Source organism: Moschus berezovskii, chromosome 25 (assembly GCF_049115385.1).
Source record: "Moschus berezovskii isolate FMDL1 chromosome 25, NW_MosBer_1.0, whole genome shotgun sequence".
Lineage (NCBI taxonomy): Eukaryota > Metazoa > Chordata > Mammalia > Artiodactyla > Moschidae > Moschus > Moschus berezovskii.
The window spans coordinates 6262395-6276212 of NC_142484.1; the positions used below are offsets into that span (position 1 = coordinate 6262395).

The following is a 13818-nucleotide window of genomic DNA, read 5'->3' on the forward strand; positions in this document are numbered from 1 at the left end:
TCAATGAACACATCATAAAACACTTACTTAGGTAGAATCATAGTAGGATCAAATTAAATAATGTTTCTAAGAACACTGCATGTATTACTAAGAGAGGCAGCAGAATGTCATTAAAACCCCACACCTTTAAGCATCTCCAATCCTTACCAACCTGAAGCGTCTGGAGGCAGGTCTTCCGGAAGCTACTGTTTGTGCTTCCAATCATAATACTCATGATGGAATTCACAGCCACTGACAGTGAGGCCTGTAGTTTCTGATGAGCCTAGGGAACAAAATAAGGAAGGGGGAGACCAGAGTTTATAAAAACCCTAAACTGCTGGTTCAGAGAATCCTAAAGGGACCAAATATTTGAGTCAGAGCAGGATTTCAACAATGCTTCCCCTTCCACCAACAATACTTACTGAGATCGTGACATATAAAGGACACTTAAGGAATTTAAATACATTAAAAATGTCACCTCCTTTCACAGAGGTGACTTATTGACACAGATACATTCAGAAGAGACAAGCAGTAAGACACTGGGCAATACAGCAGGATAGACTTACCATTAAAAAACAGAACGCTTCAAGCTTTACTCTTTCAGTGTGGCGGGTTTTTGCTTGAAAAGGAGGCCATATTAAGTAATAAATGTGTTACCAAAAGTACACAAGATGGAGGAATTCAGAAAGCCAGATATAAAGACAAAGTGATGCTATAAAGGATTAGCAAATGGAGGGAGTATTTAAGATTTACTGAAACAGTAGCTCTGGAAGCATGTGTGAGAAGGGGAAATATATAGATAAGAGAGAGGTGCGCTGATGTAAACTTTTCTATATAGAACAGATAAATAACGAGGTCCTACTAGATAACCCAGAGAACTGTATTCAATATCCTGTATAAACCATAATGGAATAGAATTTTTCTTTAAAAAAGCATGTATATGTATGTATAACTGAATCATTCTGCTGTTCAGCAGTAATTAATACAACCTTATAAATTAATTATACTTCAATTAAAAAACTTCAGGCTAAGTGCATGCATGTGCTATCAATTTGTCTAGAACTTATGGTTAGAATAATAAGGCACTTCAGTGTGTGAAAGAGAAAAGACATTAATGGCACTGTAAATTAATATACAATGATACTTCAATGTGTAGAACTACCTAGAATAAATATTCTAGGGCTTCCCTTGTAGTTCAGACAGTAAAGAATCTGCCTGCAATGCAGGAGACTTGGGTTCAATTCCTGGGTTGGGAAGATCCCCTGGAGAAGGAAATGGCAACCCACTCCAGTATTCTTGCCTGGAGAATTCCATGGACAGAGGAGCTTGGCAGGCTACAGTCCTTGGGGGCACAGAGTTAGACATGACTGAGTGACTTTCACTTCACTATGGTTAGAATAATAAAGCACTTCAGTGTGTGAAAGAGGGAAGACATTAATGGCACTGTAAGTTAATATACAAAGATAGTTCAATGTGTAAAACTACCTAGAATGAATATAGAGTCCTGAGTTCAGTGTGTACTGTTCCTCTTTTATAAATGTTTTCCTGTCCCCTGGTATATGGGAGTGGTGAAAACCAACTGCCAGCAGGCACAACCAAGCCCATTCTGCTTGTGAAAAAACACAATGATAGTCAGTTACATGTTCCAAAAAGAAAATAAAATTTGCTCTCAAAAAAAAAAAAGGTTTATTATCAGTCATTCTCCCCATCTATTATTTTGCCCCTCTTTACTCAAACTCACCTACAAGGAGGTACGACTAAGCAAGTGGTTACAGTGATCCGTCTAGGCTAAAGCCTGAGTTCCAAGGCTAGAGGCAGTTTATAAGATCAGCCCAGGTGATGAAAGAGAAGATGAAGAAGCATTAAGGGAGGAAGGGCTCTCAGCCCCCGTCTACCAGATACTCTGTCTTTCTCTGAGAGAGAGAAGGAGAAAGGGAGCTGTGAATTTCTTATTACCTTGACAGCCTGGTGATGCTGCTCTAGGGCCCGGTCCACAGCAGCCTGGATGCAACCTTGCACCACGCTGTGGCTCTCCCTGAGGATGGCACTGAGATGAGTTGAGAGCAAAGTGTGGACTCCTAAGGAGAGAGAGAATGTTGGTAACCTTGAGTGAGAATGACCACTTCAAGACTCCTGTTCATGTGCTCTGAGTCAGGGCTGAGGATGGGAAAGAGGCCTCTTGACAGAAGAGGCCACTTCCACCCATCCACTAATAATTGCTTTTTAGACCAAAAAACCCCCCCACAACTTACAAACCTACCCAATTTCCACTTACAAAGGACAGAAAGCTCACTAAAAGTGCAGAATATTATGTTTGAAGAATCGGATGAAAGATCCTCTTTAATTCACATCAGAAACAGAAATATACACCACATACTCTAAACAGTGATACCAGTGACTCCGAAAGGAAAGGAAAAGCCTCCTGGAGAGTATGTCACTCCATTTAGAGTGTCACTGTTTGGTGAGTGCCAAGCAGTACAGTTACTGTGACTGTCAGGGTATCGATCCTTTTAGATGTGTCGTGGTATAGAAAAAGTTAAAACTCACAAAGATGACTCTGAGAACTGCCAGTACAGTCTTTTTACTTCTTTACTTTTATTTGTTTTGAGCTGCACTGGGTCATCACTGATGCACTGGTTTTCTCTAGCTGTGGTGAGTGGGGTTCATTGCGGTGCACCAGCCCCGGGCACAGGCCTCAGCAGCTGCAGCACACGGGCTCAGCAGTCATGATGCATGGGCTCAGGTGCTCCACAGCAAGTGGGATCTCCCCTAGCCACACACCTGTGTCCCCTGCATTGGCAGGCAGATTTTTAACCACTGGACCACCAGGGAAGTTCTGGTATAGTCTTTTTAAATGGGGGATTATCTCTGATAAAGTAACCACAGGCACCACTGTTCAGCATCCTTCAGAAAAGCTAACACGTGAGATTAATGGGCAAAATATGGCATTAAACAATATGTTAGCATTGATGATCCTGATACAACCAATAGAGGAAGACAAATTTACTTTTCAGGGTACCTGGAGAAAATGCTTCTTAATCTTTCTTTTTTGGTGCTTTTCTACTCTCTGGATGGTCTGTTCAAAGGTAAGGCTGGCATGCTTTTCTCAGGGCTGTATTTAAAATGGAAGTCAGAAGGAACATTTTCTACCACAAGGCACCGTGATGCTTTCCTGGAGGGGAAGGTAATTTGTGCTCTGCTCAAAAGGGGTCTGGAACTGGAGTCAAGAGAACATAGATTCCAGGGTCGATTCTACTACCAACTAATAGTGACCACGTCACTTCAAACGTTTCTAATTTTATTGCAGAAAGTGGCTTTTACCACTTGCTATCATGGGTATTCTGTGCAGATAAACTGGGATAATACATAGGAAGTGTTTGGGGATGTACATTGCAATATTCATAAAATATCACTATTGCTATGACGATATCATTTGGATTACTATTTTCAATAGTTTGGTCCTAAGAATAGCCTTAAGAAATCAGTTAGACCTCCTTTGAAAGCAGTCATTCAATTGAAAAGCTATAGTTTCATTCCTAAAACTGCTTATACCACCAGATGCCTTTAACACTGTGGCAAAATAATGAGTTAATCATAGAAAAGTTACCATGACAAGGTAGGCAGAAGGCCAATTCAGTGATTTTTTTAAGACACATAGAAACAGACTGTAGTTCTGCACAATCTGTTTCCTAAAAGGAGCTCTGGAGAAAGCTTTCAAGGATATGAAAAAGAAGAAGTGGGAAAAGAAAATAAAATCACTACATAATCTATAAAATTACTACATGTGTCTATATCTACCTACCCTTACAGTGCATCTTCTTCAAAAGCTAGTCCTAAACTCTCAGATGTCTAAGGAAATTTTATTTATTTTTTAAAATTTATTTTCTGCTGCACCTCATGGCATGCAGAACTTCCCTGACCAGGGTTTGAACCCCCAACCCACTGCAGTGGAAGCACAGAATCTGAACCACTGGACCACCAGGGAAGCTCCAGAAATTTTAAGATAATAACTGCTCTGTTTACTGATGCAGTGATGAATTTCAATTTAATCTAATACTTAGTACAACCACCTGAAATGCTGCAGGCCTTCAGAGTCAAGCTAAACAGAGGTGTGCAAACTAGTACAGTTCTAGAAGAATGATAGGTAACCCTGGTTTCTGAGGAAGTATGTTTAATAGGATTCAGAATGGGGTACCAGACTTTATGTCATCCTAGGGAAGAATGAACATAGCAGACCTAAAAAAAAAAAAAAAAAAGCCTAAAAATAGTAGATCTTACATCTTAAGAGGGTCTTTAGACTTAGAAGGGCTTTGATAGCATCTTGTCCAACAATCTCATGTTAAATATATGAAAAGGGAGGATCAGATAATTCATGTGACTTGCTTCCCAAGAGTCATTAAGGAATTTGACAGCAGAACTAAAAATTAACCCCAGGTCTCTTGATTGTACCCTGAAGTCCTTTCCACCATACTAAGCTGCTTCTTTTAAGAGCCTCTGTCCAGGCGAGCAGAAGCAGGTAACAAACAGCCCTAGGCATTTTCACCTTTGACCTCCTAGTTGGAAGCCTAACAGATTGTCTCTCTTCTACGTTCCCATTCCAGCATCTTAATGAAAGGAACAGTGGGGCATCAGGGAACCCCAGCTTTTCATAGAGCTGCAAGTCAGAGCCCAGGAAAGCAGTGCTTCTCTCCTAAAGAATATATACACGGTGGGGAAAATCAGGAGAGGCACGGAAGGTTGGCAGCAAGAAGAATCCCACAGGTTCAACAAATAACTGGCACCAGTTGATGTCACCTCTTTTGATCTGGGGTTGTAGGCTGTCTCATTTCTGACTCAGCGGGAACAGGGCCACACCAAACAGCACTGGAATGCCTAGAGAGTAGTCTCAAGAAAAAACATTGGCCCACAAAGGAAGAATAACACAGAAACATGTCAGGAGCCCCAGAAGGGAGGCTTGTGAACATTTCCCCAGACATTTAGAAGCTCCACTTCTTGCTACTTCCTTCAAAGTTTCGGAGGGCACTGAGAAACACTTAAATTTATGTCTCAGACTTTATTGGATTAAAATGCATAAGCCACTCTTATTTGTTCAGTCATTAAGTCATGTCCGACTCTTTGCAACCCCATGGACTACAGCACGCCAGGTTTCTCTGTCCTTCACTATCTCCCAGAGTTTGCTCAAACTCATGTCCACTGAGTTAGTGATGCCATCCAATCATCTCACCCTCTGTCGTCCCCTTCACCTCCTGCTCTCAATCTTTCCCAGCATCAGGGTCTTTTCCAATGAGCTGCCTCTTCACATCAGGTGGCCAAAGTATTGGAGTTCCAGCTTCAGCATCAGTCCTTCCAATGAGTATTCAGGATTGATTTCCTTTAGGATTAACTGGTTTGATCTCCTTGCAGCCCAAGGGACTCTCAAGAGTCTTCTCCAACACCACAATTCAAAAGCATCAACTCTTACATTCAGTGGTTTTCAAATTGTACCATCTTAGGAATCACCTGAGAATTTTTTTAAAAATGCCATATTCCTGAGCCATACAGATATTTACATTAGCAAAAATGAGTAAATCCTTGCCCAGGAAGCTGCACATTTTCAAATACTCCAGGTGATTCTGATACATGTGTTTCATGGAGCACAAAACAGGATGTAAATCACAGCTTTAACAGAGAGAACCTTCTGAGAGCAGGTTATTACCTATTTGTTAGAAAAATGCCAAAGGCATCTGTATGCCTGAACAAGGACTCTTTATCCTGTTCCAGAAGTTGATATGGCAATCCCACAAAGCCGTTCATACCAGTGCACTCCCACACCTCCTTGTGCTCAATTTGAGATGTTGCGTTAAGGCCAAGTAAGACTGATAGCTTTTCTTGATTGTACTTGGAAAAGCAGAAGGATGGTGAATAGTACTCCAACCTGAGAAACTTTAAAAACATACTGATACCTGAGACCCACTTCAGTCCAAGGAAATCCACATATCTAGGGATGAGGTGTGGGCATTTTTTAGAAGCTCCTCAGGTAATATATTGTGCAGCTGAGGTTGAGAACTACCCGTCCAAGGTAATATACTCTGTAGGGACCAACAGGAAGTGTCTGCTGATTTCTGGTCAACCAAATCTGGGATTGTCATCATCTAAGTGATGCTTCAAGATATAGATCTTTCTCACAGAGCATATAATTTAACTTATTTAAGCAAGGTTTTTCACTGAATTATGTTATTCCACAGAAGCACATCTACTCAGATTTATGCTTCATGTAAAGTCTGCTTTCTTTTAAAAATATTTTTATTTATTTGGCTGCACCAGGTCTTAGTTGCAGCACGTGGGATCTCTGATCTTTGCTGTGGGATTTTTAGTCATAGCATGTGAACCCTTAATTGACATATGTGGGATCTAGTTCCCCAACCAGGGACTGAAACTCGGTGATTTCATTGGAGAGTTTAGGAGCATGGAGTCTTAGCCACTGGACCACCAGGGAAGTCCCCAAGTCTCTTTTCTTTATTCTCTTAACATTTAAGCACATCCAAGCTGGCAGCCCCATTCTTCTATACCTACCCCAGAGTTCCATTTTCTGGACTGGAAATCCTCTGTGGAAATCCACAAAGAGAAAAAGCAGCAGAGTTTGTCCCTGGGGGTCCATATTCTGAGACTGATCTCCCTCACCGGATTCTACCTGGTAACTCACATCTGGAAGCACCGAACCTAGAGGATGAGATATTACAGAATATCCTAAGATTAGTAAAGCCCTCAAAAAGCTAAGTGAATAAACAACCTATGCTTCAAACAAAGAGGGACCTGAGATAGATCTAAATTTGAACACTCCCTTCTCCTCCTGAATCTGTTTCTCTACCCACATGATGGAAGCAAATAATAGTGACTCACAGGAAGAACATCAAAATAACAACTGGGTGTGTAAAATGCAAACCAAACAGCATTCCTTAGAATTTACTGAGAAGCATTATACAATAAATTCATTCGTTCCTCAAGTTACTTTCTAAGGTAGGTATCAGCAGTGAGAGGCTAGTAAGACGTGGGTATCACTAGTAAACAAATAATGATCATGGTAAGAGCTAACTTGTATTGAATGCTGACTGCATGCCATGTACCACATGAAATTCTTGGCGTGGACGATCTCAACATTTAGATTTCACCATACTACAGTATGGGACCTAGTCTTAGGCTCTTTTACGGACAAGAAAAGAGGCACAGATAGGTTAAATACATTGCCCAACATGAGACAGTAGGTGATGGAACTGTTTAGACTAATCCCAAAGTCTGTGCTCTTAACCACAATGCTATCTGATGTTTGTATTCCCATGTAATCTGATCCCTACAGTCACTTTCTAGCACCTTAATCTTTTAAAGTACAATCCATGTGGTCCAATTCAGTTCACACAAAAACATTAATAGACAATAACACATGTCATTCATTCACTTGCCTCACTTTCAGCGGAACATGAATCACCGTTTAAGTTACTAAGACCCCCTCAGTTCAGTTCAGTTCAGTTCAGTCGCTCAGTCGTGTCCGACTCTCCGCGACCCCATGAATCACAGCACGCCAGGCCTCCCTGTCCATCACCAACTCCCGGAGTTCACTCAAACTCATGTCCACAGAGTCGGTGATGCCATCCAGCCATCTCATTCTCCGTCGTCCCCTTCTCCTCCCGCCCCCAACCTTTCCCAGCATCAGAGTCTTTTCCAGTGAGTCAACTCGTCTCATGAGGTGGCCAAAGTATTGGAGTTTCAGCTTTAGCATCAGTCCCTCCAATGAACATCCAGGATTGATCTCCTTTAGAATGGACTGGTTGGATCTCCTTGCAGTATAAGGGACTCTCAAGAGTCTTCTCCAACACCACAGTTCAAAAGCATCGATTCTTCGGCGATCAGCTTTCTTCACAGTCCAACTCTCACATCCATACATGACCACGGGAAAAACCATTGCCTTGACTAGACGGACCTTGGTCGGCAAAGTAATGTCTCTGCTTTTTAATATACTATCAAGGTTGGTCATAACTTTCCTTCCAAGGAGCAAGCGTCTTTTAATTTCATGGCTAACAAGGGTCAAAGCCAGGAAGAGAAAATGGAATTTGGACTCAGGGCTTCCCCGGTGGCTCAGAGGTTAAAGCATCTGCCTCCAATGCAGGAGACCCGGGTTCGATCCCTGGGTTGGGAAGATCCCCTGGAGAAGGAAATGGTAACCCACTCCAGTATTCTTGCCTGGAGAATCCCATGGACGGAGAAGCCTGGTAGGCTACAGTCCACGGGGTTGCAAAGAGTCGGACACGACTGAGTGACGGAACAGAACGGAACCAAGACAGCAGGGAAAACATTTCGCCCCCACTGATGGCATTATATAAGTGCTGCCAGAGGTCTGAGTGGCTAGTCACAGAGGCCATCATTGACATTTCTTGGCCAGTTAAACATAATGTCTTCCTCAACACCTGAGCACCTAATCTTCACCTCCACTGTTAGCTCAGTGTCTGTGGCCTTTCTTAATATAAAAAACAAGAGCCAGCCCACAGCTGTCGCCACAGCCTTATTAAGACCAAACATTCTTTCCTCACGAAACCACTTACCTACAGGAGTCCAAGGATACGTCCTTTCATTCCACCCTACTCAAGAAAAAAGAGCCTCATCATGAGGCCTTCTTCCTAGATGAAGATTCTTCCTCTCAGAGATACATCCCTGTATCAGGAGGCTTCAATCTTCTCATACCAGTTATAACTCTAGAATACCTCCTCCCTGAATACCTCCTCCCTACTGGTGAATTTCCTCAGGATCCAGTTGAACAGACTACCTTTCAAATATCAAAGGATTTGGCTAACAACAGTCAAGTTCAAGACTATAAAGCTCCTAGACATCAGCTTATGGTTGCATATTCCTATTTCGCAGTTTCATTTGTTGGTCCAATTATTAAGCATCCAATTTTCAGCATGATTCACCCAAAGCCAATGTGGTTAGGCTCTATATGAATAGCACAGTCAGTTTCCCAGGTTTATTACTATATGGTTGATACTTCTGCCTTGCTTTTATATAGTATTAGATTTTTTCTAAGTAATTTTATATGGATTTTCTCATTCCATTGGGAAAAGTTTCTCCTCCATAATAGGTCAAAGATGTGACTGCAACTTTAATAACCTTTTTAAAACTCCAGAGTTGATAGATTAAGGTACAACAGAAACCTGAACAAATCCCTAGAAAGTAAAGGCCCATTGACTGCTTCAAGGAGACCAGGAATAGAGCAGGCAGTAGAAATAAAAGGGGAACCAGCATTAACATGTAATACCAAAACAGTTAGGCTCTGGTGGGGCTTTGCCTGTTGACACCTGTATGACTCACTTCATGTGGACTCTCAGACTTAGCCAGACTCCTACCTGTATGCTCAACCTAAGCCATCAGATCACTAGGTCCTATTCTTATATATATTTGCTATTTATATTTTCTTGCATTTCTCTAATATTTTACAGAGTTATTTATTCCTATGCAAACAAAGAGAGAGAGAGATTTACCTCTATCTAAACTGAGATCCAAATTGGGCACCATACACAAGTGGTATCTCTTCCAGTCAATGAAATAAGAGGTATCTTTGAAGACAGTAGTAGTTGGTTGCTCTGAATTTGGAAATATCAGAGGCAGACCTGAAGGTCCATACAGAAATATGTATAGTGGATAAAGAAAACTCCAAAATGTTAGTTTTTTGTGATTATGTATTCATTTGCAAAAAACAAATGCAACACTGACCTGGTTCACACTCTCAGAAATAAACTAGCCTGCTAGGCAATTACATATTAAGCCCTTTCCACATTAAGGATAGGTGTGAGGTCACCAAAGATTGAACCACTAGAATCTTCAGAAATCTATTCCACATTTAACAAGTATGAGCTACAAGTAAAGTATTGGGACAATTTGTTTATTTATTGATCCTACTCATTAAATCATAGGTTTGAATGGTATTAAAAACATAGGCTAAACACCATACTGTACTAAATTCTGGGGATACAAACATGAATATACAGATTTAATACCTGCCTTCAAGTCAGACTTACAGTATGGGAGATACACATAAAAAACAATAAACTGTAATACTATGTGATACATGCTAGATTAAAAACATATACCAAAGAATATTTTCCAGTGAGTATGACTATGTTCAGATTGAGAAGGAAATGCTTCACCTTCTCCAATCTACTCTCTAACCAGGACTAAGAAAGACAGGCCCCTAAAATGGTTTCTTCCCCTTGACTTTCCAGTCCCACCCACGCCCTCCCTATAACCCAGTGTTTCTCGACCTCGGTACACGGACACTCTGGGCCAGATACTTCTTTACTGTGGGGCTGTCCTGTGCACTATAGGATGCTAAAGCAGCATCCCTGGCTTCTACCCACTCCACTAGACGCCAGTACCACCTCTGCCTCCAGTCATAAGGATCAAAATGTCTCCAGACATTGCCAGATGTCCTCTGAGGGCAAAAGTACCCAGTTAAGAACCACTGTGTAAGCTTTTTTTGTCCCCCTGGACCAAAGCTAATAAGCCCAGAACACATATTTTCCTTCATCTTTCTGTTTTCATCCTCTTTTTAATAAGGTAAACAGGAAGTAGTAAGTGTGAAGATTAAAATCCATTGAGCACTGGTACATTATTGAAAGTCACAATAGAGCAAAGGGAGGCAGTGTCTATAAGTGAAGTCTCCATCACAAACTCAAGAAGGCGTTAACACATGAGCTGAGGCCAACACATTCACTGTTTAGAGCCAGGGAGCTTTGAAGTGTTGCAAACTCAGAATATGAGTGGTGTAACTGAAGAGTCAGGACGTGTGAATGTCTTTTAATTAATTGGGTTGTTTAAACTGTTTACATTTAATATGAATTATGTTATGGTTGCATTTAAATCTATCATCTTGTTACATATTTTCTGTTTGTTCCTTGTATTTTATTTCCTTTTTCTTCTTTTCTATTTTTGGATTCTATTTTGGATTGGGTATTTTTAATAATTCCATTTTATCCCCCCTTTTTGACTTACTAGTTATAACTCTTTGTGGTATTAACTTGGAGATTGCTTTAGGTTTTATAGTATACAACTATACCTTATCCAGTCTGCCTTCAAGGAAAAGGAAATAAAATACAAGGAACAAGCAGAAAACGGGTAAGGAGGAGATAGATTTAAACTCAACCATAACAGTTTTCATATTAAATGTAAATATCACTTAAAGTTCACACACATATAGTGTGAGAATCCTTCAAACAATATACTTGTTTACTCCTGTGTCATATTCTAGCCATAGCATATACTATACCATACTCACTCACCTATGGAAAAAACACTGAGGCTTTATATCTCTAAAACTCTGACCATTTCCAAGTTCCAGACCAAAATTTCTATATGGCTATTTTTAAAACATGTTCTGCGGGCAACATAAATGCAACATATGTAAAGCTAAACTAATCTTCTTTACTCCTCAGATCTGCTATTTATAATTTTCATCTTGTTGCCAGTATCATTATTCTGTCAGCCATCCATGGAAATCTTTTCCAACAGCTTTACTGAGATTTAATTTACATATCATACAAATCACCCATTTAAAGTGTACAATTAAACTGGTTTCAGTATATTCAAAAAGTTGTGTAACCCTCACCACTATCAGTTTTAGGGTATTTTTTATCACCCCCAAAAGAATCCTTCCCCATCTATTTTCTGTTTCCATATATCTATATCTCCATATAGCTATATCCACCCTGTATCTTCTGCATATGGCTTCAGCAACTTAGCTACTTTTGCCCCTAATCTCTCCCTCGCCAAACAGTGAACTGGTTACCTCGTTTTGTTGATTCCTTCCAGGGATACCTCTCCTTTCCATGCTCATCACACCTTTAATTCATGCACTTAATGTCTCTCACCCAGTTCACTTACTTATGTATTTAGTGATTACTGACTTTTCTCTCCCACCCACCATGTAAAAGGCTGCTGGCGATTCCTAAAACATTCCATGGTTTCCCATTATACACACAATAAAATTCACATTCCTTAGTGTGGCACTCAAGATCCAAAATATTCAACTCCAAACTACTTTTCCAGCCTCACTGCTGCTCCTACTTGCATCATTCACTTCTGCTCTGGTCACACTGGACCATATGAAAACCGGGTGGTACATGGGTCATATTTTATAGTTTTCAGTTTCTTGAACAAATTTACAAGCTTAGCTTTCATATTGGATTTTTGTTTTTATACAAATCATACCAGCTTCTACATACAGAGTTTATATGCTAGTGGCTTTCCTAGGATTGAAATATAAAAATCCATTTTCAAAGACAAGGAATTTGAAAATTTTGATGGACTCTGTTATCAAAAGGATATGGAAACGGAAGAGATCCTGTTCAGCTGGTTGGAAAAGACCTTTGGGCAAGGACACAGAGCCACAGCTGGAGTCAGTGTCAGCTCTCCCAACAAGCCCATTCCGACCACATCATCAGGGATGAAGAGCATTACTGGATGTCCCAGCACAGGATGGATTCTGCTGCAGGGTAATTCAGTTGTGTCAAATTTTGGTGTACTGTCAAAAAAAAAAGTAGGTAAGACAAATTTAGCCTTTTTCCCTCTTAAGAAATTATTTTAAAGGGAATTCAAAATTCTTTTTATAACCTCTAGCATATGCATAACCATATAATCCACCACATAAATTTTGCTTAAGTAAGTAACATAATAATCAACTTAACACAAAAATTAACTTAAGTAAGTAACTTAAGTGGGACATAAGTAACTTGTGTCCCACTCAGTGAATCACAGGCAATGGAAAAAGTAGACAAATTGGCATTTCAGGAATTGTAGCATGGCTCCTGCTTTTGCTCCCGCTAATGGCAGTTTTATATTCTCAAAAGTCTATTTCCTCTACTAAAACTACTCTGTGGTTCTGAGCAGAAGTTTCCAAGATAATTCAAAGATCAGCATGGTGGAGGTGGGGTAGGGGTCAGAGGTCCCTGAATCACAAATGGCCTAAAACTGGCCTCGTGATTCTTAGATGTCTGCTTTTACATATGCTGCACCCTCCCCTGAAGGAGTCTGAGGTTACTATTTGGTAGGAGTGATGAGAAAAAATTGGAACATCTTCCACTCCTAGAAAGAATCTTGTGAAATTTGGTATTTGTTTACTTTCTAAGAGCTCTTTTGTAAACAGAAAAGAAATATTAATAAACCTTTCCCCCCTTCTCTAATCAGGTCACCTGGGGAAATATGTCCACAAACACTGGCTTAGAGGCTTAAACTCTTTCAGTAAATCTATGATAGCAAGCTGTCTATCTGCAGAGATTGTATGATGCTAGAAGATTACTAAAGAAAGATATGGTATGAGGGTTTTATTTCCTGCAAATATTAAAGAATAAACATATTCTAACTGGAGAGGTAATTTTGAGCAAGAGTAAGAAAACAGATTGAGAAACCACAAGCAGCCTCTTCAAGCCTTAAGATCCTATGGCTACCAGTATTGACTCAGGGCACGTAAGCAGAGGCAAAACTATTAAAGAAAGAATAAATTAGTTGGACTTAAACATAAGTTGGGCTTTGTCTTGCTATAATTCATGTTCACTTTGGATTCTGCAGTAACTGGATAGCACAGGAAGGCAAAGCACAGGGTTCTATTCCATTTATTTTCTACCTCCTCCATGGATTTTTTTTTTTTTTGTAGTTTGAAAAAGGTGGAGGTGGGAAGAAAGATGATTTCTAAGCCTATGTAAAATGCTAATACACAAACAATAATATACAAAGAATTCCTTTGTATTCATAGTATCTCTCTACCCAAGAGTGCAAGTAACCTTTTAAAGTCATTTCTCTCTTCTCATGCCTAAATGGAAT

At 40.2% G+C, this 13818-nt stretch overlaps 1 protein-coding gene across 1 annotated transcript in view; it reads right to left on the reverse strand.

Moving 5' to 3' along the window:
* Positions 1 to 13818, reverse strand: part of TOP6BL (TOP6B like initiator of meiotic double strand breaks) — an 84160-nt gene that overhangs the window by 16139 nt on the left and 54203 nt on the right. The window contains exons 8-12 of the mRNA XM_055415435.2: positions 12328 to 12523; positions 9486 to 9636; positions 6532 to 6678; positions 1936 to 2057; positions 152 to 262 (exon numbers count right to left, since the gene is read on the reverse strand). Coding sequence (XP_055271410.1) covers positions 152 to 262; positions 1936 to 2057; positions 6532 to 6678; positions 9486 to 9636; positions 12328 to 12523 — 727 coding nt within the window. The remainder of the gene's footprint in view (positions 1 to 151; positions 263 to 1935; positions 2058 to 6531; positions 6679 to 9485; positions 9637 to 12327; positions 12524 to 13818) is intronic.